A 26,808-nucleotide genomic window follows, 5' to 3' on the forward strand; every position below is an offset into this window, starting at 1 on the left:
ATCAGATGGTGGACATAAACAAAAGGTTCTCTGACAAATGGTCAAGTGGGTTAAAAGGTCGACTGGTTCAATTGGCCACCACATTTATTTTATTTAACCCTAACCCTCCCCCTAGTGCCTAACCCTAACTATCCCCTCCGGCAGCATAACCCTAACCCTCTTCCCTAACCTTAAAAACTTTTAAAACCATGAACAAACATATCGACCATTTGAAACTGTCCACCTTCTGCCCTGTCAACCATCTGTCAGTCGACTTTTAGAACCTGTTAACCTTTTGACCTTGTCGACCTATTACCTGTCAACCATCTGGTGTGGACCTATTGGCTGTCGATCTAAAAATTGTCGATCTTCCAAACGGATGCTGTTTTGATAAATATATCTTTCATTTGAATTTGCAGAACTAGATTCTTGAAAGAAAACCATGTTGACATTTGCAGCGACGATCCTGTTTGTGGGACTTAGCACAACGTGTGCACATTCACAGCGCAGACCCTGTAGAATGAGGACCCCCTGTGTTTTTTATGAAACCAGCTGAAGTGATTAGTTGGACATTTAATATAAGCCATAAACGAGGTTATGTAATCGCCCTCTGAGAGCGCAGAGTAGGTGCGTGCCTTGAGGAGCGCACAGCAGGCTAGTGGGGTGCAGTAGCAGCGTGAAAGGAAGGCAACTTGAGGTATGCTTCGTCAATGACCTCCGGAGTCTGCCGTAGAACAGCGCCACCTAGTGACCAAGCCATCAGGAAAATTGGAAGAATGCTGTTAACCCTGTGAAGCCTAATGCTGCGTACACACGCAGCGATAATACTGCCCGATTTGAATGATAACAATATTGTTCAAATCGTTCAGGTTTTGCCACCTTGCAACCCCTGAACGACCAGCGATGCGCGGGCACATATGGACAATAGCGGTATCGTCCATCGGACATGCATGCTGCCCAACCTGCAGGTGGTTACTATAGGGACCGTTATAGTTGGTGGCCAGTTGGTGTGTTGGTTGATCTATATACAGTGCAGGGCGATCAGCCAGCGATATCACATCGCTGGCTGATCGCTCCGTGTGTACGGCGCATAACACATATCAAATAAAATAATGAACAAATATGATACAGTCTGTGTTATGGGATTAAATACCTAATTATTTATAGTGTCTCTTTAATTTCAGCATAACTTTCACAGCTGCGCAAGCTAAATTGTATTATGCCTCTTAAGTTACAGCTAAAAGTTGTTTATCAGGCACAAAAAGTTGTAACGTTACATATAGTATATATATATATAGACATATATAGCGGGCATAGAGGAAGTGCTTGTGCTGGGAAGTCTTCTGCGTAATGATAACCACCACCACATTTGATTATATACAATGTTTACATGTCACGTTCCCGGCTGTCCTCTGCGATGAAGATTCTGCCGGAAGCACGTAAATATTTATGGAAAAATGCTGCTTCATCCTGTGTCACTGTGGGGGCTGCGAAATGCCCCCTCTGTCCCCTGACTACATTCTCCTTTATCACAGGGACTAACAGGACAGAACCGATATGGAGGAAGCCCAGACGGAGAGCCTGGATGGCCGTCACGTAACCTGGGCGCTCATTGTTGGGCTCCTGGGTCTGCTGTACTGGTGAGTACCTCATACTGGATGTATTATTATTTTTTGAAGGCACAGACTTTTTATAGTTCTTTCCCAGAAACCCTATGGTGGTCCCCATTCTATACTGGGGTTACTTGTGGCAAATTAGAGTTGTGTTACTGGGTAGTCACATGATTTACAGGTGAAATGTATAACCCTGGAAGAGGTGGGCGCCTGTTTATAGGACTTCTTCACTGAAGCAGTTTAGTTGGCAGAAATCTTTGTATAAAACACTTGCAGACATTTACCAGAAGTTTTTTTTTCTTTTTTCTTTGAATACAAATATTACAGCTGAAATACTGTTGCATCCCCACTTTCTACCCGTATCCTAAGACACCTGGGTTTAAAATCTGCCGCTTTCATGTAGGAACCTGAAATCCTCTTCCATAGAGCTTCAGTATAAGTATAGTTAGCGGAACGTTCCTGTCCTGTGCCGTCTCAGTACTAATCTGAGCCGAAAGAATTCAAACTTGACACTTTGTAGCAAGAATTAACTAAAATCCAAAGCGCATCACAGCGGTTTCAGACGTAATGCCAGTAGCGTATTCACGCTAACAGTTTGCTAGAAGCTAGTGACATCACTGCGGCTGAAGCTTCTAATGACGGGAATTCTATACTGTACAGTTAGAGGAGGCAGAAAGTGGCGATAAATTAACTCCATATGCTATAAACAAAATTCAGTTTATACACTTGGAGCGGTAACTTATCTGTACAAGGTGTCAGAGTTCCCCTATTGTTTGCTGGTGAATTTGCAGGAAGCGTTCTGTTCAATATCAGGGGGTCAGCCCACAAAACGTCTGCCTCTGCCAATGCCTCTTGTTTTCCAGACGATTTTATTGCTGGACATTCTCAGTCATCATCATACGGAAAACAGATCTATTTAACAATCCGGTTATTTGCCCTTTACGGAGCAAGGGCATGGGGGCAGTTGGCATTGAATTGTACAATTACGGAGTGCCCATCTTAAATCGCTTCCTTTAAGAACAAATGTGCAATCGGATTTGTGATGGATAACTCTTATTTTACCGTACGGCATTGTCTTGTCACCCGCACCCAGATTTTGGAGAGAGAGTCAGTAGACCCCTCTGACGACCCTCATACATACACAGGTGTATTGTGATACTGACAGTGCCATTACTCGCCCTGTTCCATAAACCATGAACCCTTGCAGCCGTTGGATGAGACAAGACACCTGCCAGTGCAATTCTCCAGCAGACGGGGGGTTAAGTCTTACGCCTGACCTCACACCGGCATTGCTGCAGGATGATAGTAACCCATGAAGACAGGCGTGAGCAGCAGCCCACCATGTCTACGTTGGGAGCAGAGTTACAAGTTTCCTCTGCTCCCCGGGATCCTGCTGCTTGTGGTATATCCCTGTCTCTGCCCCTCGCTTCCCCCTGCCCCTTCCTCATATAGCTGCGATGTGAACTCGCAGTGTCCTCTCATCCCCTCTGGGTACCTGTCTTGTGTATTGCTACATAAGCATCTCTCTCGCTATCCAGCTGGACTGTTCCCATGGTTGCTGTAAATGCATTTAAACCTTCTGGAAATGGCATTTCAGGCCTAGAGCATTTGGTGGCTGTTGTGTGTGTTTTTGTTTTTTTTCTACTTCTTATTAGGGGTCAGAATGACTTCATCCCACATCTGCATTAGTCTGTGGTGCCCCATAAGCCAGGTTTATATATTGATGGTCAGTGAAACGCGTAGGGAAGGATTACTTTACACAATGGCCCTTGTTTCCCTGCAAGTCTGCGTTTCTGGGAGGTAAGAGACAATGAGACTGCAATGGAACAGCGCCACCTTGCGGACAAATTATCATGAATGTACATCTCCTGACAGTGGTGTGAAATAAATTTAAGACCATATTTATTTTTTATTTTTTTTATTCTATAAAGTAATCCTCGTTTTTGGAAGTTGTTACACCAGCCCTTGCAGGTTTCTTACATCTGTGACTACTGAGAAGTCGGTCTTAGGGCCAATGAGGAAACTTGTTCCTTTCTGCGCCCCCTATTACCCTAACATTTATCCCTGCAGGTACGCTGTATCCGCTTTCTCCCAGCTGCAGAAAATGGGGATAAGACATCCTAAGCCTGTTCCGCTTATCGGGAACGTTCTGCTCTTCCAGAAGGTGAGAGTTTTTAGGTTTTTTTTTTTGTCTTTTTGTACATTTTTCCTACATTTACAAGAGAAGTTTAATGAATTTACACTAGTCTACCAGTTTTTCAGGTAACTTCATTATCTGCAGAATATTTTCCACCCTCCCTGTGTCCTTTTCATGTTTTATGTCCCCTAAATCGCTGCTAGTTTGTGTATTACATTGTTTTAGTCAGAATTTTGGCAGGGGCGGGAGTCTGAAGCCTGGGTTCTCCTTCTGCCAATCTGCCAATGGTAAATTGTGCTTTTAATTCCCCAGGGATTCTGGGAAGCTGCAAGTGAGATTATGCGGACGTATGGACCAATCACTGGGTGAGAACCAATTATCATATGCCGCTTCCCTCTATCTAGAATAGTTTGAGGCTTTGATATGTTATCAGGCTCTCCATAAATTTTGACCAGGAATTTGGGACCCAGATTCGGCCTGGTATAAAATGTACGTTTAGTTTGGATGCCAAGTGCAGTAAAACCGCTGTCAGGGTCCAGGCTGGGGGATAGACGCAAGGATGCGGCACCGACTATTCTACCAGCGCATTGAAACGGAAAAATGGGCGCGACAGTAAAGCCTGCAGGCGTAGTTTGTCTACTGTCAGTGTAGTCTAAATAGGCAATGAAATATATGAAAACATGTTAAACTAATACAACACCTTCCAGCCCCATCTGATAAAGCCGTGACCCCCTACAATATACAGAGAGCACTCTAGTGACTGAGATACAATACAGGGACCATTCTAGTGACCGAGACACAATACAGGGACCATTCTAGTGACCGAGACACAATACAGGGACCATTCTAGTGACCGAGACACAATACAGGGACCATTCTAATGACCGAGATACAATACAGGGATCATTCTAGTGGCCGTTATACAATACAAGGACCATTCTAGGGACTGATACTAATATACAAAATAGAGGCCGGTCTAGTAGCCGATATACAATGCAGGGAGCATTTTAGCAGCTGATATACAATGCAGGAGGGTAATACAATGCAGGGGCATTCTAGTGACCAATATACACTATTCTAGTGCGAGAAGGCCCAATGTTTTGAAGTAGCGGTCATTTAAAAGGCAAAACCAGGTTGATTTTGCTTTTTAAATGACTCTTACTTTAAAACATTGTGCAGTCTCTCACAGAATTTGCCGATGTCTGCAGTCTATTATATTTACCCCCCCAGGTCTGACCCCCACATTTTCCCCTGTCCTGGGGCCCAGTCCACCGCCGACCACAGAATAAGATATCTTAGGAAGAGCTTATTAGTAGTATTTGCATTGGAACAAAATAATATACAATATTATAACAAACTTCAAATATTAAATTATTTGTATAACGCACACATATTACGCAGCGCTGTACAGAGAATATATATCGGTCACCTCTGTCCCTGCCTGGTGAAGCTTACGTTCTATGGGGGTCATTCAGACCCGCTCGTGAGCGGCAGTACGCTCGCAAGCGGGTCGATGTTCCCCCACTGCGCATGCGCACGACGGAGGGAGCTCCGTCGTGCGCATGCGCGAGACCCGGCGAGCGACGGGCTCTCCATCGCTCCGGGTCTCGCACCAAAGGGGGCGTGCTGTCGATGTTGATTGACAGCATGCCCCCTTTGGTGGGCGTGCCGGGGGCGTGCCTGCCAGACGGAGGCGTTCCCATGGGAACGCCTACCGTCTCAAGCCGGCCCCACTGACATCACTAGTGATATCAGTGGGAGTTTTTTTGGCTCTGATAGAGCCAAAATCACTCCAGGGCTTGCGGCAGCGAGACCCTACCGCAGGGTCTCGTCGCAAGCCCGATGGTCGCGATGGTCAAGACCATCGCGACCATCATCATGGACGCTCGCTATAGCTGTGGGTGGTAACCCACAGCTATGCGAGCGTCCATGAGGACGCTCCAAAAAAAAGGTAGGAGGGCCCAGATTCAGAGCGAGCGCTCTGGTCAGAGCGTTCAGCTCTGAATCAGGCCCTATATTCCTTATCACATGGACACACCCACCAGTATGTTTATGGAGTGTGGGAGGAAATCGGATACCAGGAAATCCAAATGTGGGGAGAACACACAAGCTCCACACAAACAGGCCCTGGAATTAAACTTATGACCTCAGTGCGGTGAGGTGGTAATGCTAACCACTACGCCACAGTGCTTGCTGCGCCATAGTGGTAGATGTAAACATTGTATATTGATGACGTGTATATGGAGGGGTTTTGTGTTGTACTCGGCAGAATTTCTGCTGGGGTTACATACAGTACATAGTGTTACCATGGCAGGTAATGACCTTAAAAAGTGAGTAACTTGTCTAGAATTTGCAAATGTTTATGAAACCCTGATACAAATGAGATCTACCTGGCAAGTGAACCAGGAACATTTCACCGAAAGCCCAGATCCTCTGCTGGGAAAATATGATTCACTGTTTTGTTTCATGCATCTTGTAGATATTACATGGGGAGGCGTCCGGTGGTGCTTTTATCAGATCCCGAGGCCATCAAACAGGTCCTGCAGAGAGACTTTGCAAACTTCACCAACAGGATGGTAAATGCACCTGGATAGTACAGTGCCGGGTACACAAGCAAGCAGGCCGCCTGTACTACACGGGAGCTGCTGCTTTGTGCCCATACACAGACACTTGTGCTCCTGTGAGTGTCTGCTTCTTTCCGCCACCTTCTGTGTGTGTCTCACTTACTTACCCGCCATCTTTGATGCCCCCCACAGAAATTGAACCTCATCACCAAGCCCATGAGAGACAGCCTGCTGTGCCTCCGAGACGAACAGTGGAAGCGCGTGCGCAGCGTCCTGACGCCGTCATTCAGTGCGGCACGCATGAAAGAGGTGAATCCATCTGTAGGTGGAGAAGAAGAGTTGGGGGGGGGGGTGGCGTGTTCTGCATTTTCTTTTTAAATGATTTAAAATGGACTTAGGATCCCGAATAATGACCTTTATTAGGGGACTTCATCTCATCTGTGGTGCTGAGGTTGTGTAGTGCAGCATTCGAATAAAAGGGGGGGGGTCTCTTAGGGCAACGTTAGATGCTGTTTCTTGCAGCTACAGGGTAGTCTATGTCTGATTTTTGCAGTGCGCTATCTTTCAGAAATGCTGTTTATCTCATATCTATCTGTCTGTCTGTCTTCCTCTCTTGCTGTAATTACAGACTCTTCTCTCTCCTAGATGTGCCCCCTGATAAACCAGGGCTGTGACGTGCTGGTCAGTAGCTTACAGCAATACGCCGACTCTGGGGAATCCTGCAATGTCCAAAGGTAAAGCTGCCGCCTGACGAACCGCCGCCTACATCCATGTTATGTGTCGACAAATCTTCCCTGCATGTTATATCTGAATTCCTATCCATCGAGCAGCGTTTAGAAGGCCGGGGCGGCCAATGGTTTTGTTTATTTGGAGAGCGGTGTTCCCTCGTGCTGGCCGAGTGACCTATGTTTAGAATCCTCGCTGTTCCCACAATCTGGCCTATACAGTGCAGTATGCAACGTGCTCCAGGTAGCGGGATAGTAAAGTGAGGTACATGATGGATGGCTGCCTTGTTCTGATTAGCAAGGAAGAGCAAATTGCACGTCTCATTGAGTAAGTCGGTGCAATCCTTCCCTCGTTAAGGGCTCAAAATATTGGTCCAGATCACGGAGGAAACTCTGGGATCTCACTTTTTCTATGATGCAAAATCACAAAATAATGGCATCTCCCCCCTCCCCCCCCAAAAAAAACACAAACTATCAATATTTGAGTGCGTTTGATCATGGGGGAATATTTCATATTTTATTCTACACAGCGCAGACTTCCTGCCACTAATACCAATGAAAGACGCTACAGAGAGGCGTAGGCTTGCTTTCCCTCCTGATAACAGAGAACAATAGCTTGTACACTGATATGATATTTACATTTGCTATTTTAGAATCGTCTCAAGTTCTGTTAAGGGCCCGTATTCAATTTGAGGCGAAAAGCCGGAATCTGCAAAAAAGTTTCGCCGATGATGTCATTTCGCCAGGTTGAAAAGTATCGCCTAGGTGGAAAGTCAATGCAGTGTAATAGGCGGAAAAATTTCTCCTATGTACAGCAGGCGGAAAAAAGTGCAGAATTGGGGTTTTGGGGTGCAACATTGCGGGAACCAACGTGCAGCCTTCAGACAGTCCCCCAAAGGTAAACTGCGTCAAAATTAAAAAAGAAAACACTTAAGGACACCCCAAAAAATCACTTTGAATTTGGGGGCGAAACAAAAAAGTTTTGGGACAAAGTTAAAAACTAGCGACTTTGACTCTGGGGGGTCCCCAAGTATGCCCCAGGTGTTTTTATCATTGCAGGGGCCTGCGGCAGGTGGATTTTTCACGATTTTTTCAACTTTAGCAACTTTAAAATATGCTGGCCCCCATTTTCAAGTACCCCAAATTTGCTGGGATAAGTTATTTTCTGCAAAAAATACTCATGAATACTATTCTGCACCACGTATACAAAAACGCTATTTAGCAGCTATTGAGCATGTTTAAAAACACCAAATACCTTCAGCAAGCCAAATCAGGGGTAACCATAGCTAACCCCCATGTCAGAGCATCTTTTGGGGGGTGTCAGGCTGATTTCCCCAAATCTGACAGTACTTTCCGCCTGTTCAAGTTTCGCCGGGTCCCGTTTTCGTGTACTTTCAAATTGAATACGGGGACGCACGTAATACTTTTCCGCCTACAAAACACGTGATGTAGGCAAAAAGTCCAGGAGGCAGAAAAGTATCGCGGGTCCGCTCAAATTGAATACGGCTCAAGGTATGGAAATGTGTCCCGTATGTATTTGTGAATGTAATTCGTAGTTCTTCTTTATATGGCAACTTGTATTTTAGACCCAAATATAAAACGTAGAGGTCCTGTCACCTGTAACGGTTATTGTCTATCTCCTTTCCCTCCCCAGGTGTTACGCCTGTTACACTATGGACATCGTGGCCAGTGTAGCATTCGGCACCAGCGTGGATTCCCAGAGGGACCCGGACCACCCCCTGGTGCAGAACAGCAAAAAGTTTCTAGAGTCGTTCACCCCCTTTAGGCCGCTGGTCCTGCTGACATGTGAGTGATTTGGCGGGGACTAGGGCGTCACCCGAAGGTGCCCTCTATGCGAGTTGCATGTCCGTATTACCTCCTAGGTAAAACCGCTGCGTCAAGGACACAATGTCATTTAAAATAAAAAAGGACCATCCACTGCGAGCCACAGTAATGAAAGGGTTAATCAAGTACAATTCATTATTCACCTGCCATAACCATATTTTGGAACCAATTTTTCAAGCCAATATGACTATTGGGGGTTGGGGGGCAAGTTTTAGTAATTGAAGGAATTTGTAGCAATAAAATAATTAATCTTTGGGGGGGGGGGTTTTATCTCTCACTGTTTCTGAGGTACTACCTTTTCTTTTCCACAAACATTACTAAATTGTTTTAATGAATTATTTTTGTCAAAGTTCTATCTTTCCACTACATTATGCTCCAATTGTTGTGGAATTTACATTTTTTTTGAGGAAATTTTACTTCAGAAACTTATAGTACGGAGTGTCACGGCTGTGGATTCATGGTACAAAGCAGGGGTGCGGAACCTTTTTTCTGCCGAGGGCCATTTTGATATATATAACATTATTCGCTGGCCTGGTGCAGGCCACACCCCTCATTGTGACATCACACGGGGTGGGGACACAATCGCCGGTGTTTACTGCAATGCCCGGAGCATCCTGAGGATGCTCCGGGGAGCTGTAAGGGCAGCGATGTAGCCGTCGGACGTGTCCTAAGGACGCTCCAGGTGGCACTGCTGCAAAGATTCTGGCTGCAGGGTGCCATTCTAGACACCCTGCTAGCCAGATGAGGCTAGCAGAAAAAAGCTCAGAGGGCCAGACCAAATGATTCCGCGGGCCTTATACGGCCCCCGCGCCCGAGGTTCCCCATCCCTGATACAAAGTTTTCCTTTCAGTAATCCGGGTGGGAGGGATGGGGGCGTTCTACCGCAAATTGCTCCATTCGTGGCACTATGGTGTGGAAAGTGGGGCCATGATGACCCCATTGACAGCAAATTCATTCGCCCTGCTCCGCCCTGAGAAATTAACGTGATACGGGAGGGCTGTATACTCGCCAAGGATTTCAGGAGAACTCCCCCCAAATTCAAGAGTCTCCCAGAAATTCCAAGAGATTAGGCAGTTATATATCAAGTCTCATTTGTAATGAATATCCTCATTGCTCCCCTTCTTTCCTTATCTCCACAGTGTCATTTCCGGCCATTATGATCCCCATCGCCCGCCGTCTACCCAATAACAAGCGTGATCGGATCAACAACTTCTTCAACAAATTCATTAGGGAAATGATTGCTCGGCGAGACCAGCAGCCAGCTAACGAGGTACAGATTGGCTAGATTCTCACTGTGATAAGTTAAGGTGCGTACACACTGGGCGATAAAGTGGACGACTGAACGATAACGATATCGTTATCGTTCAGTCGTCCACTTTATCGTCCATTTTTAACCCCAAAAAGATGAACGATAATGACGACGCGCGTTCCTGCGGGTCGTTCGTCATTATCGTTCATCGGGCTGACATGCAGGTTGCTGCATGTCAGGGAATGGGGGAGAGAGCCCGGCGCTGAACGATATCGTTAATTATATCGTTCAGCGGCTGTGCTTAATGTCATGAACGACATTGAGCACAGCCTGCCGGGGACAACACTACACCATATCGCTCAGGGAGCATATCGTGTAGTGTGTACCCACCATTAGAGAACAGAACACGTTGCGCTCTGCAGTATTTTACCTTTATTAGAGGCTCTGCGCTTTTGCTTTTTATGAAGAATCCTGAGCACAGAATATAAGCAATATCAGAAATAGAGAAAAATATATATATTTACTGACAACATGACGCATTGCTGGGTATGAAAAGGGGAATCTTTACATAATTCTAATGGAGCATACACACGGTCAGATGAACGATTTTTGACTGCAATAAAATGACTGAGGGCCTGATTCAGAGCCGAACGCTCTGAGCAGAGCGCTCGGTCTGAATCAGGGCACTCCTACCTTAAAATGGAGCGGCCCCCTGGCCGCTCGTATAGCTGTGGGTGACCACCCACAGCTATAGCGAGCGGCCATGATGATGGTCGCTATGGTCAAGACCATCGCGACCATCGGGCTTGCGACGAGACCCTGCGGTAGGGTCTCACTGCCGCAAGCCCTGGAGTGATTTTGGCTCTATCAGAGATGTCAGTGGGGCCGGACTCAGACGGTAGGCGTTCCCATGGGAACGCCTCCTTCTGGCAGCCACGCCCCCGGCACGCCCACCAAAGGGGGCGTGCTGTCACTCACCATCGACAGCACTCCTCCGTTGGTGCGAGACCCATAACGACGGCTTGGCCATCGTTATTCGGGTCTCGCGCATGCGCATGACGGAGCTCCCTCCGTCGTGCTCATGCGCATTCGGGCACCATCGACCCGCTTGCGAGCGTCCTGCGCTCGCGAGCGGGTCTGAATTAGGCCCTGAAATCGTCCAAACCTGACTGCAAACACATCAGATGTCAGATATCTTTATCTGACCATCGGGAACGCGCATCGTTCATCGTGCAAACATGTCAGATTTCCCTTCAGATATGAACGATTTTTTAAATCGTTATCGTTATCCAAATAGTTGCGATTGGAGAAGCGCATTAATGTAACCCTGGTAAAGGGTTAGTGAGTAGGGTATTGATGAAAAAAAATAAAAAAATATATATATATGTGTGTGTGTGTGTTAAAAAGGAATTATCTACACAGTGATATGTAATTAATTTATGTATATGTTCTGAGGTAAAGTGCTAATGAATTCATGCCATATGTGAAATATATATATACATATGTGGTACTACTTTTTGTGGTGAGGATGTGCCCAGGGCCGCAACTAGGGGGGGGCTGGAGGTGCACGTGCACCGGGTGCGCCGCTGTACCTGGTGCCAGTGACCTCCAGCCCGGCGCTGCAGAGAGGCTCCAAGCCGGACGTCCGCTGGTAATATTTATTACCAGCGGGCGCCCGGCTCCTTCTCTGCAGCGACGCGGTGTAGCCGGAGCCGGAGGCTGGAGTTCTCTCCCGAACTCCAGCTTCCGGCTCTCCCCACGGGCACTATGGGGGAGACGTCATGACATCTCCCCCATAGTTCCAAGGAGCAGCCGGCGGACCGGACGCGACGCTGGATGCAGGAGCGGGGTTCAAGGTAAGTATTTTTTTTTTTTAATAAGCTGCACTACAGGGGCATTATTATGGGGGCAGGGGCATTACCACAGGGGCATTACTATGGGGGCATAGGCAATAAGGGGCATTAATATGGGAGCATGGGCACTACAGGGGCATTAATATGGGAGCATGGGCACTACAGGGGCATTACTGTATGGTGGGCACTACAGGGGCATTACTACATTACTATGGGGGTATTAACATATGGGCATTACTATGGGGGCATTACAATATGGGCACTACTGCAGGGGGAATTACATGGGGGGCGCCAAATTACTGTCTTGCCCCTGGTGACAAAAATCCTAGTTTCGGCCCTGGATGTGCCTCAGTGTGTGATGCCAATGTACTATAGAAGAAGGGGCGGAGTAATATAGCTGAGAGTGATTGGGTTCCTGCCAGCGGAAAGAAGAGCAGGCAGGGACTGAGAGAGAGAGATAAAAGGAGCGGCCGGCAGACTGAGAGGGGGTCTGCTTAATCCTTTTCTTGAGTGCTCACCCCCTGTATCCTAAATGGCAGCTGAGCTATGACAGGCTGCCGGGAGTAGAAGCACTTGCCCTACACTCACCTGAGCACTCGCTGCCACAGTACAGGTTACAGCCGGGGAAGGCGTATTATTTACAGACAGCTTCACCTTAATGAGAGCCTCAGTACAGAGAAGATATCAGGATGCTTTAGTGCATGTTATTACACTACCACTGCACTCTTGAATAACCTCCATTTTAAGGAGAGTGTCGGGGGAGCATTTCAGGTGCTCTGAACAGTGGCGTAACTAGGGTATTTGGAGCCCAGGGCAAATTTGAAAAGGGAGCCCCCCCCAATACCCCGATATGTGCGCGCTTAAAAAAAAATGGGCGTGGTCACTTAAAAATGGGGCGTGTCAACATGACACACCCCTTTATTTTCACGCTGAACATTCCTATCCATATGCACCTTAACCCCAGTAGTACCCCTTATACAGTACCCCCAGTATGGAGTTGTGGTCCCTCTTATGCAGGCCCATAGTAGTGCCCCTTATACAGTATCCCCAGTAGTGGTCCCCCTTATACAGCCCCCAATTAGTTCCCCTTATTCAGTGCCCCCAGTAGTAGTTCCCCCAAATGCAGTGCCCCATGTAGTGTTCCCCCTTATGCAGTGCCTCCAGTAGCAGTCCCCAAATGCAGTGCGCCAGTAGTGGTATCCCCTTATGCAGTGCCCTTTATATAGTGCCCCCAGCAGTAGTCCCCCCCCCACCTCCCCCCCCCCCATGCAGTTTTCCCAGTAGATGTCTCCCTTATGCAGGCACCCAGTAGTGATCCCCCCCCTATCTAGTGCTCCCTGTAGTGGTCCCCCCCAGTGCAGTGCCCCTAGCAGTAAGCCCCTTATATAGTGCCCCCTGCAGTAGTCCCTCCCTCTCCCATGCAGCGCCCCCAGTAGTGGTCCCCCTGATGCAGGCCCCTAGTAGTGATCCCCCCTATCCAGTGCCCCCTGTAGTGGTCCTTCCTATTATTGCCCCCAGTTGTGGTCTCCCCAATGCAGTGCCCCTAGTAGTAGGCCCCTTTTATAATGCCCCCAGTAGTAGTTCCCCCCTCAAGTAGTGGTCCCCAGTAATAGCCCCCCCCCCAGTAGAGATCTTCCCAATAATGGTGCCCCCAGTAGTAGCCACCCCCCTTCCCCGTTGTGCCCCCATTAGTGCAGGCAGGTTTTAAAAAAAAATATATAAAAATATACTTACCTGAATCCACGCTGCTGTTCCGGACCGCGACACCAGTGGGTGTTGCACCAGTCAATGCGAGTCTATCTAACTCTCATTGGCTGCTGTTTAACACACGCATCGCCGCCAGCGCTGGCGGCGATGCGTGTGTTATGCACAGCCTGAGTCTGCCTCCTGGCGCTATTGGGCAAGCGCTCAGGGGGAGGGAACGGGCTCAGGTGTGCAGCACAGGACCGGCGCTGGAAGCCTAGCGCCGGTCCTGTGTAGCGCTGACCGTACTCATTGCGGTCGGCGCTACACTGGTGGATAACTAGGGCGGGCCGGACCGTGGCCGGCGGCGCCCCCCCGCGCCCAGGGCACGTACCCTGCCCGACCCCCCCTAGTTACGCCACTGGCTCTGAAAGAAACCTAATCTTACAATATAGATATATATAAAGATAATTAACACTATGAGTGAGAATGGATGCCCAGAGTATACCTATAGTATATGATTAGTATAGCAGATTTGCTGGAATTGGGCTATTAATGGAGAATATCCAAGTCACAGGAGAAGGGATCTTTTACCTTTTTCATTAATAAATCTAGATATTACTACAGCACATGTTCTTATTACAGTCATTCAGCACAATAAAAAAGGAAAAGGACGAACAACTAAAACATTGTGTAACCTTTCCTGATCTGATGGGTTGTAGAGGGACTATTACTGCAAAGTATTTATTTATATGACAGCTAACGTCAGAGTTTTAGGAGGCTCCTTAGGATTATAGCAGCTCTGGCTCTGACTCCTGTTGTTCCAGCATCTACAGAAATTTCTACAACTAATCTACACTTTTACTAAGGAACTTAATAGTAAACCTGGCCTCTTAGTCACTACAAGGGATATGAACAGTTTGGTTCTATAGACTATAAGAATGACTCAAATCTACAGGAACTTTAGATGCTTATCCACCTAAGGAGCCGCAACAAGACTTTTGGAAATGACCCCCTAGAAGGTTTCATGTACTTTGGTGTCATTTCTGCATAAGGTTACCTCATTGTTCAGTTAAAAGTATATGCATGTGTATGTATCACACTGTATATGATAAGTTATGTAATGCAGAGAGATACATTCTTGGTCTTTATAGAGTATGTGTGAATCTTTTTGCTTATATAAAGTGAGTTAAATCTAAACTATACTTCATAGTGTCTACCTACCTGGAGGAATGGTGAGAGTCATTGGAGACCACATGAGTCCAAGAATGACAGTATGTGAGCAGGAATGTAGATATAAGTTATACATTGTGTTATCTACACTAAATTACTTAATTATTATTAGCAATTGAGTTTTCCCAAGTAGGCCCATACTGACCACAAATACTTGGGTGCAGGCACTGACCAGATATAAGGTTATAACATTTAACGGACAGTTAAGGGTGGGTCCATTCTAGACGCTAAGGGTTTTGGTAACCTGGTGTCCCCTTAATAGAGAGAAAATGGGGGTGACATAGTAAAATGTTGCAGTGACTTAAGATAAAAAAACAGAATGCAGGGAGATTAAAGAGATTGAGTTTAAATGCACCATAGAAGTAACCACACTTTAGAACATTTGGCTTTATATGCAACTAGCTGATGTTAGATCCAGGTAGACCTTAGATATTTACTGTTTCCATTTCCATCTCGCCAATCCAGTAACACATTAATCCTTCACCTCTATAGTAATACATCACTGCTATAGCAAGACATTACCTTTCCTCAGCTGTGTAGTAACACATTTACTTCCTTCATCTGTGTTGTAACACATTCGACATTCCCCTCCTTCACCTGTCTAGAAAATACAATCCCTCCCTCACACCTGTAGTAACTTATTCCCCTCCCTCACCTCTGTAGTAATATATTGCCCCCACTCACCCCTGTAGTAACACATTCTCTTCCTTCACCTCAGTAACACATTTGACATTCCCCTCCCTCACCAGTGTAGTAACACATTCCCCTCCCTCACTATACATATAGGGGAGCCACACCAACTGCCAGTCATGTTTGGCAGCACTTGGGATGACAGTTGGTGTTTGTCTCATCATGGCTGCAGCACAGTTCAGTATTCAGTCAGGCAGGACATTGCACAGGGGAAGGAAACATTTTAGCCCTTTTCACCCTCTTGGGAGTCAAATTTTGATCCCATCTTAGTGGGCACCTATGTTATGGAAGGAATATACTGCCCGATTTTCATGTTTCTAGGTCCAGGGACTTGGGCTGAGAGTTGATGATGATATATATATATTATATTAAATCTTCTTCAATCACAGCCTGCACACAGCAATCACATTTTTTTTCAAAAACTCAAATCTTTCTTTAAAATATATCGATCCGATGAAAAATGAACAATCGCTTCACGCTTTAAAACACCGCTAGTTTTGTTGAGTGATTATAACAAACCAGCTCCAAAGAACTTTATATCCACCATTTCAGATATACATTTCCCGTTATTCCTGACTGGTTTATTGGTTGGTTCAGAAATCGTAAACGAATTGTATAACATCTGCTACCACCAACACACGTTTCGATTTTCTTAAAAACAGTCTTCCAGAACAATCGAAACACCTGAATAGTTTAATCTATCGGAGTCCCCGTTGATCTCAACATTTCCAGAGCTGGGATTGAATCCATTCTAAATAAAATATTCCCAGTTTTTAAAAAGAATTATTTTTGTTTGCACCCAGGATTTGCTGCCCCTGCAAAAAATCTGGTGATTGACCTCTAAAGAGATTCTAGGAAGATTTTCTCACTAATTGATAATTGGATTAAGGACAGATTACAAAAACCTGTGTGTTAGACATTCGAGTCCTCTCGTAATGCCAGTTAGGAGGAAGTTGGTTGTTTTATAAAATAAGCCAAAAAGTTAATTTACTTAGTGTAAAACACTTCTGTAGACTTTACAAAATTTTTTTACCGTTCTATAAAAAAAAGTAAAGCTTTATTTAAGATACAAACTGATCTATTTACAGTATTCTGGGTCGGATGGTCCCCGTGCCTCCCTCGTTTTTCAAACCGGGCAATTGTTTATCAGTGCTCATCCCCCAATGCACCCTAATTCAGATGAATCTACAGTTCATGGTGGGAGGGTAATTGACAACCACTCGGCTTGTTTTGAAAGAGAATGTCCCTGGTCTGTTTCCTCTGCCCAGAGACGCCGTGATTTTCTGCAGCTCATGCTGGACGCCCGAGACTCCTCTGTTGCCCATGTGTCCGTGGATCATTTTGACATAGTGAACCAGGCGGACCTGGCGGCTCCGCAGAAAGGGAACACCGACGAGTCTAAGAAAACCAAAAGGCTCAACGAGGATGAGATATTAGGCCAGGCCTTCATTTTCCTTATTGCTGGCTATGAGACCACCTGCAGCCTGCTGTCATTTGTCACTTACCTTCTGGCCACCAACCCAGAGTGTCAGGAGACTCTTCTTAGAGAAGTGGATGAGTTTGCAGAAAAACACGTAAGTGTGACCGGGATGTTGGGTGTTTGAGACTGGAGTCTAGAGCTGATAAAGAATGGAGGCCGTCTTGGTGACTAGAGCAGGGGTAGAACTGAGGCCGACTTGGTGACTAGAGTTGGGATAGAATGGAGGACGGTTTGTTGACTAGAGCTGGGATGGAACGGAGGGCGACTTGGTGATTTTGGGCATGAATACTGTAGTAAAGGGGGGCTTTGGTTAGGAGATTCTCACCTACTTTTTTCATAGGTCTATCCCATAAACTGTATCTACAAAACATGTTTCTGTTTGTTTCAGTGGGTTGGATCCTAGGGCCATTGCTGGACACTCTGTATAAATCAACTGTTTTCCATCTGTGTTATGGACTGATTCTACTATCTGGAAGTTTTGTTTGCTCTGAAATTATCTAGTTAAAAACTTCTCAATGTCTCGCAATTTTATGTAAATGGAATATTTTAGGATTAGTAGGAAAATGGATGGTTCAGCGCCATCTCCTGCACTGGTAGCTATGAGCGATTTATTTGAGACTGATTCCACAGAAAAAAAAATTACATTTCTATTTAAATGGTTTTAGTTTTCAGTCTGTAATTTTAAAAACCTCACCATCCCCACAGGTGTAAAATCTCATCATACCACCAGAGGGAGTTAGTAGCCATGTCCTCCTACGCAATCTGTCCCTCCGTGCTTCCTACACAAATGAACCTGTCGTCTCTAAACCTCAATCCATGGGAACATGTCCAACAGCCTGATATACAGTAATAAAGTACCCCCACTTGGAGCACTCTGGAGTGAGTTCTAAGGCTTGTAATGAAGAGAAATTTAGACAACAGGGACTTCAGAGCCACTTATTGAAAAAAAATAATAATTATATATATATATATATATATATATATATATATATGTGTGTATATATATATATAAATATAAAAATAATCATTTCATATTGTGGCACTGTTGCAAAACAAATCATTTCAATAGCATTACATTTGCCGAGTGTGTCCTCCATTGTGGTCAACAACAGTTTCCATTCGAAGAACAACATTCTCGACATGTCACCTGGAATAGCTGTTACACCACGTCCAAACTTGTCATTTCAGATCTCACAGAGTATTTTGTCCTTCCCGATACACCTGGTTTCTTAAAAATAAAAAAACACGACCAAAAGGTCGCATGGAGTGAGGTTCGGTGATGGGAGTGGCCTAGATGTCTGAGAACTAGTATTTTCTTTCAATAAATGTCCAGGGCATCCTCGAAAGTACCTGATGTCCACATTTCTCCTCTTTACGAGCTTTTCAAACTCGCCCCAGAGTGCTCTCAGTATGGATACTTTAATTTTAACAGCCCTGTATATTACTAAACTGATGTTTTCAAATGTAAAACTAACTCAATAAAGAGATCTCGGTTGCTGTTCCTGCAGGAAAGCGCGGACTACAATACGGTACACGACCTTCCGTACTTGGACATGGTGATCTCAGAGGCTCTGCGCATGTACCCCCCTGCGTTCAGGTATGTTCCCATTCGGTGGTATGTCTCAAGCTTCTGCAATTGTTCAGGATTTTGCTTTTTTTTTTTTTTGGACTAATGTCGTCCGATTCACGAAAAGTCTGTTTTTGTCGTCTCTTGATGTCTAGATTTGCCCGTGAAGCGACTCACGATTACACAGTTATGGGGTGCAAGATACAGGCTGGTACGTTGGTGGAGATACCCGTTGGGTGTATACAGAATGACCCCCAGTACTGGCCGGAGCCAGAGAAATTCCGACCCGAGAGGTAACGTAACCACTAGAGCAGCTGCACGTCCTTCTTCTGTCTGAGCCTGTCGCCCTTGTTTCTGTATGATATTTGTGTCTTGTAATGATGGCTGGCAACGTGTCCCAAAAATGTTGTACCTGGGTTTAAATAAATACCAGTAACTAAAGCTTGTGGCACATTATGAAGGTGATTATCAGCTGCATTTAGCGAATGGTTCCCCCCCGGTTATCGCACATCTTTAAAGGAAAACGGGGCTTTGGGGGGAGATGAAAGGAAGACGGTAAATAATGGAACTGTACTCAATGAAGCAGACTTACTAATAATATCATTAGTAAATATAGAAAAATATTTTTATACATTTAATGCTTAATGTTCACAGTAGACAAATGCAAAGAGGGGAAATATTGGGTTCAAGTTACATTAATTTGGGATTTTCTACAGGTTCACCGCTGAAGAGAAGCAGAAGCGTCACCCGTTCTCCTATCTCCCATTTGGGGCAGGACCCCGCAGCTGTATCGGGATGAGACTCGCCATCTTGGAAGCTAAAATCACCTTGTTCCGGGTCCTGCAGAGGTTTCGTTTTGAGAAGTGTCCCCAAACTCAGGTAACACTTCTCTATAACCTGCTGTGTCTGGTCTGTCTACAATGGGCAATAAGCTGGGATTTGTAGTTCAACAACAGCTGGAGGGACGCCTATTGCCCACCCCTGGTCTACAACCATACATTACAGGCAACAGCGCCATCTGGTGACTGTGAAAAAGTATTACACAAATTGCCACAGGCCTGCACATAACTTTTAAACAAAGGCAAAAAGTCCAGACGTCTGTATGTATCTATATAATATGGGATGTTTTTCTCTAGCGCAATGTATAAACCGCTTGGTTAGTATAAATCTTACAGGGCTGCTCCAACAGATAAGAACTGTAAATAATCTATAAACAAAAACAAATAATCTGCCTGTCCCCTCTGCAGATCCCGCTCCAGGTCACCACCGTGTCCACGCTGAGGCCTAAAGATGGAGTGCACGTAAAAGTCGTGGCTCGCTAACACCTCCCCTACCGATCACGCCAACCATGGCTCTACATCAAGACCAACCCGTCCCGGCAACACCACAAATGATGTGGTCACCTATAATTGGATCTGCGGGTCTAACCTGCAGGAAGGGTGATAATCGGCCCTTTCTCAGGACTCTCTCCAAACATGGAGACATCGGCTTTTCTGCAGCACTCGGCACAGGGAGCGACCACGTAGTTCACTGTAATTCTATTAGCAAAAAATCTTATGAGTTAAAAACAGCCGCCCCAGGCTAATTAGGGCGCCTCAGTGATCCTCTTAGCAACCAACATGTCTATAACCAAATAATACATCATTATTACATAAGCCGGGACCTGGCATCACTCTCCTACTGCCTCCCCCACCCCAACCATACTGGTCCTCCTCTCCGGGCGGGCTATTCCATCTCTGTCGCTGTGGTGGGAGCTGTTGGGGGAAGGGTGTGCGTTGCATACAAGAGACAGGACAGTAGATCATCGGTGTCCCGTTCACTGTATTATCAATGCAGCATAGTAATTAGGACACTGATTCAGGGATGTGCGCAATGGCGACTTTTACACAGATCAACTTTTTTTGCTACTGCGCACGTGCAGCGGTTCTTACATTTCCGCACATGTACAGGGGACCCATTCACAAAGTGAGCGACAGGTAGCCAGCGTTTGAAGGGGGTGGGGGGAGGTCAGAAAACCGCAGGCGCGTCTGACCGTTTGCTACATATGCTGCATGGCTGGTCGGTGTTAGACATTTACGCTGGTACGTGACGTCGGACGCTGATGAGAAGGCAGGGGTGGGCGTCCCTGTGCTCGAATAAGCTTTAGAACTATAAGCATATTTTCGCAGCTGCGGTTCGTGCAAAATCGCAGCATTAGCGTTCATTTCTGAATCAGGGCCGACTGTATATACGTTATTAAAACTGGAAGGTGTGTAAAGTAATTTTCGCCACATTTTAACAGAAAAAGTAATGGGCTAAGAATATTAATTATAGGGACTATAGTCCTGTTTTCATTCACCTTTTGTATAATATAATAGATGAATGTAATAAAAAAAATGCTGTTATAGGAATTTTAGCTTTATATAGAGTAGAGGTGCCATTGTTTTCCTTCCCCTAGAGCTCACCTATCACCAGAGAGGAAACCTGATGTTCTCACACTACAATGGTGGGGGGCAAGGAACTCCTCATTTGGGGAAGGGGGGGGGGGAGGTGTAATTTGGAGGATCCAGGTGACGGAGATGCTGATTCAGCCTGTTAAATGGTTGCGATGCGTTACTGCACGTAGCTCTTTGCACCATGTTATTAAACATCCTTCTGGCAAGTGAGCAATACTGCAGCCTGTAAGACGGACCGGTGCCTCGTTATAGCGTACAGAAATACTGTATAGCGTATCACATCTATACTGTGTAGCGGTAACTGTGACCGGTGCCTCGTTATAACATACAGAAATACTGTATAGCGTATCACATCTATACTGTGTAGCGGTAACTGTGACCGGTGCCTCGTTATAACATACAGAAATACTGTATAGCGTATCACATCTATACTGTGTAGCGGTAACTGTGACTGGTGCCTCGTTATAACGTACAGAAATACTGTATAGCGTATCACATCTATACTGTGTAGCGGTAACTGTGACTGGTGCCTCGTTATAGCGTACAGAAATACTGTATAGCGTATCACATCTATACTGTGTAGCGGTAACTGTGACTTAATAAAGAACTTCATTCTGAAACGTAAAATGTCCGGTGAAATCTGTGTTTTGTTTTTGTCGTGATTCAGCAAATTCATGTAAATCTATATTTTTTAAAAAAGTTTTATGCCTCTTCCCTTCCGGCTGCAATGTGGTCATTAGTAACAGGAAGTGAAATAGAGTGGGTGGGTGTTTGTTACGGGGCAGTGGTGATGTCCTCGGACGCCGCCAAGGCCTTTTGATTCTGCGTCACTAAATTTGGGGGATTCTGTTCTGTTTTGGGATGGGACCTAGATTTATAGCCTGGGATACATAGCTATATTCTTCCCTTTTTAAGGCGGATCTGTATTAATGGGTATGTCTCTCCTTCCTTTCACCTCTCAAGGGGAACAAGACAGGGCTTCTTCTCTAACCCATTTTATATTTTTCGACTGATAGACTGCTATCTTTCCTCCTTAGTCTGGGCGGATAGACTATCTCGAGTTAAGCTTAAGACTCTATGTAGACAGAGAGTGTTAAGGTCCGTATCCACTAGACTATTAAAATGAGCGATTGAACAACATCGTAATCGTGCAGTTAAATGTGGAAAATGACAAGCGATGCGCGCTCCCGCTGGTCGTTTTCAACATCTATCATCGCCTGAACATGCCGGTCAATCTGCCGATATAGTCGGGTTGTGCATGTTCGGGGATGAGGGAGGGTGCCTGCACTGAACGACATATCGTTCAGTGTGAGCACATTATCCACTGTACAGGAAGATGAACGATTGTATTACAATGCTGTAATGGTACAGTCGTTCCTCTCTAGTCTAGTGGATGCGCACCTTTTAGGTGGCCTGGCACTTTCCGCCTTTATTATTTGGCCTCTCAATTAGTACATCTGCGGGGGTGGATTTTTGGGTGAGGAGAGACGGGATCTACCTAGGTTATTGGTGCACACTGTTTCTAGAGGATGTTCCCCCTTTATAGCTCTTATTGACGACAGTTGCCCCAGAGGGGGAGCTCCGCTGGTCACACAGGCTCATACGTTTTGGAAGCGGGCCTGTGCTTTGTGGGGGGTGGTGGACCCTGACGTCCTTATGGCATTCTTCAACTCTTGGAGAATTGACTGAATTTAGATTTTAATGGGCCCAAACCCCCCACCCATTAGAGGACGAGGAGTGGTCTTTACTGTTGAGTAGACCTCTGTCTGCCACCTCTGCAGTGTGATTTCAACAAATTCAGTGTAACCCTGGTTAAGACTTAAATAAGTACTGTACTCATAAATGATGGCATACCTCCCAACATTTGTCCAAAAGCAGTCGGGACATCTGCGTGCCGGAGGCGCGGGCGCTCCCGAAAAGGGGGTGTGGCCTACACGTAAAGGGGCATGGTCTAGCGGCACGCCCCGTTTACATCACTAAGGGGCGTGCCCAGCGTCTCCGAGATACTGGGCTGCCCCCGGGCTTCCTCCCCGTACTGTGAATAGATGCTATGCGCATGCGCACAGCATCTATTCTCGCTCTGCATACACGCTGCTCTGCTGCGGTGTATGATTTTCCCAACTGCCCCCCCACCGCGGGACAGTCCCATAAAAACGGAACTGTCCCGCTAAATTCGGGACAGTTGGGAGGTATGCGATTGTTTTATTTGTAAATGTACAATTTGTGATGTAAAGTATATGTATTTAATTGTATTTATGACATAGCCCTTCTATAATTTATGTATATAGGTATATCTATTTTGTGTATTTACAGGAAGTGTATATGGTACTTCTTTCTTTGGTGGGGATGTGCCTCCTTGTATGGGATACACACACACACACACTAGAAGAAGAGGCGGAGTGATCTAGCTGGGAGTGGTTAGGTTCCTGTCAGAAAAAGAAGGGCAGGGACAGAGAGGGAGATAGGAGGAGCTGCCATGACTGAGAGGGCGCTGGAGGGCTCACCCCCCTGTGCCCTATTCAGTTTTGGCTTCTGATAGCAGAGATCCACAGCAACTATTTCTGCATCTTAGGTTGTTACCTCTAAAAAAACAAAACAAAAAAATGAACACTCAGGAGGGAAGAGTTATATTCACATGAAATACTACTTACCTTACTAAGGAACTTAGTATTAGGAGGATATCTACATTAATATATTATTATTTATACATGATGTTACTGCATTGTTCAGATAAACACATGTATGTCAATGTACAACACAGTACACGGTTATGTCATATAATGAGGTGAATGTAGGTTCTTATACTTGGAATTTCGTCAATATAAAGAAAGTTATATCTATATGTGATTGTGTTTACTTACCTGGAGGAGTGATGTAAGCATCCAAATAGAATAGGGAACAGATGTATTTGTGTTATAATATTGTTTTCAACTAACATGCCCTTTCTACATACTACACTATAGGGAGTAATATTAATACTTGAGTGTATCCTTGGGCTTACATAGGCAAATATATATATAAAATATACACACATATATATAATATAAAATATACACACACTATGGGTTTTCCCAAGTAGGCCCATACCGACAACCAATACTTCAATACTTGGGTGGAGGCACTGATAAAATAAAGGTACACCACTTAGAGGGAGGTTACAGTAGACTAGATGGGAGTGGGTAACTTGGTGACCCTTTACAGAGGTGATAGGGGGGTTATATCAGTTTCTCATATTTCACAGTGTATATCTTGCCCCCTTGCTATGGACTAGATTTGGGTCTGGTACCTCTGATAGGTGCCCTAAATGTTCTATTCCATGATGCTCTGTTTTGGCACCTCCTCTGGGAATGCTCAGCTGTCCAAGCGTTTTGGTCCCAAATCACCCATTATAGTATTATTATCATCATCATTTATTTATATGGCACCACAAGTGTTCCGCAGCGCTTTACACAGAACATAAATAGGTAACCAGCGACTTACAATACAATGCAGGACACGGACATGGATAATAGACATAGCTATATTAGCGACCTTTACACCCACATGAGCAGCCAAGTGTTAGTTGCCATAGTGGGGAGTAAGAGATAAATGAAAATAGAGTAGGGAGAAGCACAAGAGGGTAGAGGGCCCTGCTCGAACGAGCTTACACTAAAAAAATATCTTGTTCAATACATGATTAAGCTTTGGTGCGAAACGTACGTCGGTGTGTGGCAGTAATACAAAGTTATTAACAGAAGTGAGTGCCCTTGAACCATTCCTATTTAGAACTGTGATCAAAAAAAGATTGCTGACCATTACTCTCAGATCCTCACCGCTTTAATGGGCTGAATGTGCCAGCGGTTTGATTAATACATTATACAGCCTTTTGCTCAGTTGTATATACAAAGTGCTATGTAACTAGGGTCCACAGCACTGAGTGAATGTGCAGGTTATTACTTCTCCAGCGATTATCAGAAACCAGGGAGATTAAGCTGCTTTTAGTGCCGCATATTACTGAGGATAACTGAAGTTTACTTTGTCATTACTCTATTCCTTCGGGTATAAAAATACCCAGCAATTATTATTCTGTTTATTTAGTGATTAGTATCAGTCTGTAACATCATCTCTGGGCCATATTCAATTAGGCTGCGAAAAGTCGGAATCGGCGATAAATTATCGCCGATGACGTCATTTTCGCATGTTTCAATTAACCCTGTATTCAATTTCAAAGACTTTTCGCCGGTGCGAAAAGCCTTTGTAAAAAAACGGGATAAGTTTTCACCATGTTTTACATGGTGAAAAAAAATGCAGAATTGGGGTTTAGGGGTGCAGGCTTAAGAAAAAATAGCCTGCACCCCTGGGAATAGCCCCTAAAAATGAACTGTGTCAAAAAAAAGTACAAAAAAAAATAGGGAAATCCCAAAAAATGTTTAATTTTGAGGTAAAATAAAAATATGGTTAACAAGTTTTTAAATAACCAAATTAATGCAGGGGGGTCCCGAGTATGCAGCAGGTGTTTTAAAGAATGAGGGTGGTAGCGGCAAGTGCATTTTTGAAGAATTTTGAAAATGCACTTTAGGGACTAAAAAAAATATGCTTACCCCCATATTCATGTACCCCAAATTTGATGTGGAGCGAAAAGTCCAGCATGGACTTTTCGCTCCTAATTGAATATGGCCTCTGTGTCTATTTAGCCATAGAAGAAAATAAAGAGATCTTAGCAGGATGTGCCCAGTATACATCACACAATAACGCTTAGTGCTGGCTATACACCTGACACTACCAGTATCACACTATACAGTACACAATAACACTTAGTGCTGGCTATACACCTGACACTACCAGTATCACACTATACATAACACAATAACACTTAGTGCTGGCTATACACCTGACACTACCAGTATCACACTATACATCACACAATAACGCTTAGTGCTGGCTATACACCTGACACTACCAGTATCACACTATACATCACACAATAACGCTTAGTGCTGGCTATACACCTGACACTACCAGTATCACACTATACATCACACAATAACGCTTAGTGCTGGCTATACACCTGACACTACCAGTATCACACTATACATCACACAATAACGCTTAGTGCTGGCTATACACCTGACACTACCAGTATCACACTATACATAACACAATAACACTTAGTGCTGGCTATACACCTGACACTACCAGTATCACACTATACATCACACAATAACGCTTAGTGCTGGCTATACACCTGACACTACCAGTATCACACTATACATCACACAATAACACTTACTGGTAGTGTCAGGTGTATAGATAGCACTATCACACTATACATCACACAATAACGCTTAGTGCTGGCTATACACCTGACACTACCAGTATCACACTATACATCACACAATAACGCTTAGTGCTGGCTATACACCTGACACTACCAGTATCACACTATACATCACACAATAACGCTTAGTGCTATCTATACACCTGACACTACCAGTATCACACTATACATCACACAATAACACTTAGTGCTGGCTATACACCTGACACTACCAGTATCACACTATACATCACACAATAACGCTTAGTGCTGGCTATACACCTGACACTACCAGTATCACACTATACATAACACAATAACACTTAGTGCTGGCTATACACCTGACACTACCAGTATCACACAATAACGCTTAGTGCTGGCTATACACCTGACACTACCAGTATCACACTATACATCACACAATAACACTTACTGGTAGTGTCAGGTGTATAGATAGCA

The 26,808-nt window shown here is 45.1% G+C and overlaps 1 protein-coding gene across 2 annotated transcripts in view; it reads left to right on the forward strand.

The window, feature by feature from the left end:
- The window catches only part of LOC148443151 (thromboxane-A synthase-like), a 30,673-nt gene extending 9,016 nt beyond the window's left edge, over nt 1-21,657 (forward strand). The window contains exons 2-14 of one of the 2 annotated variants that reach the window (XM_088463156.1): nt 1,515-1,619; nt 3,663-3,756; nt 4,042-4,094; nt 6,209-6,305; nt 6,486-6,614; nt 6,939-7,027; nt 8,673-8,824; nt 10,003-10,133; nt 16,840-17,145; nt 18,560-18,648; nt 18,774-18,911; nt 19,335-19,497; nt 19,866-21,657. In XM_088463156.1, the coding sequence (XP_088319282.1) occupies nt 1,537-1,619; nt 3,663-3,756; nt 4,042-4,094; nt 6,209-6,305; nt 6,486-6,614; nt 6,939-7,027; nt 8,673-8,824; nt 10,003-10,133; nt 16,840-17,145; nt 18,560-18,648; nt 18,774-18,911; nt 19,335-19,497; nt 19,866-19,940 (1,599 nt within the window). In that variant the 5' untranslated portion in view covers nt 1,515-1,536 and the 3' untranslated portion in view covers nt 19,941-21,657. The remainder of the gene's footprint in view (nt 1-1,514; nt 1,620-3,662; nt 3,757-4,041; nt 4,095-6,208; nt 6,306-6,485; nt 6,615-6,938; nt 7,028-8,672; nt 8,825-10,002; nt 10,134-16,839; nt 17,146-18,559; nt 18,649-18,773; nt 18,912-19,334; nt 19,498-19,865) is intronic. The other variant, XM_088463157.1, reaches the window with a different exon arrangement.
- The last annotated feature ends 5,151 nt before the right edge of the window (nt 21,658-26,808 follow it).

Source organism: Taudactylus pleione, unplaced genomic scaffold (assembly GCF_031769625.1).
Source record: "Taudactylus pleione unplaced genomic scaffold, aTauple2 ptg001329l, whole genome shotgun sequence".
NCBI classification, from domain to species: domain Eukaryota; kingdom Metazoa; phylum Chordata; class Amphibia; order Anura; family Myobatrachidae; genus Taudactylus; species Taudactylus pleione.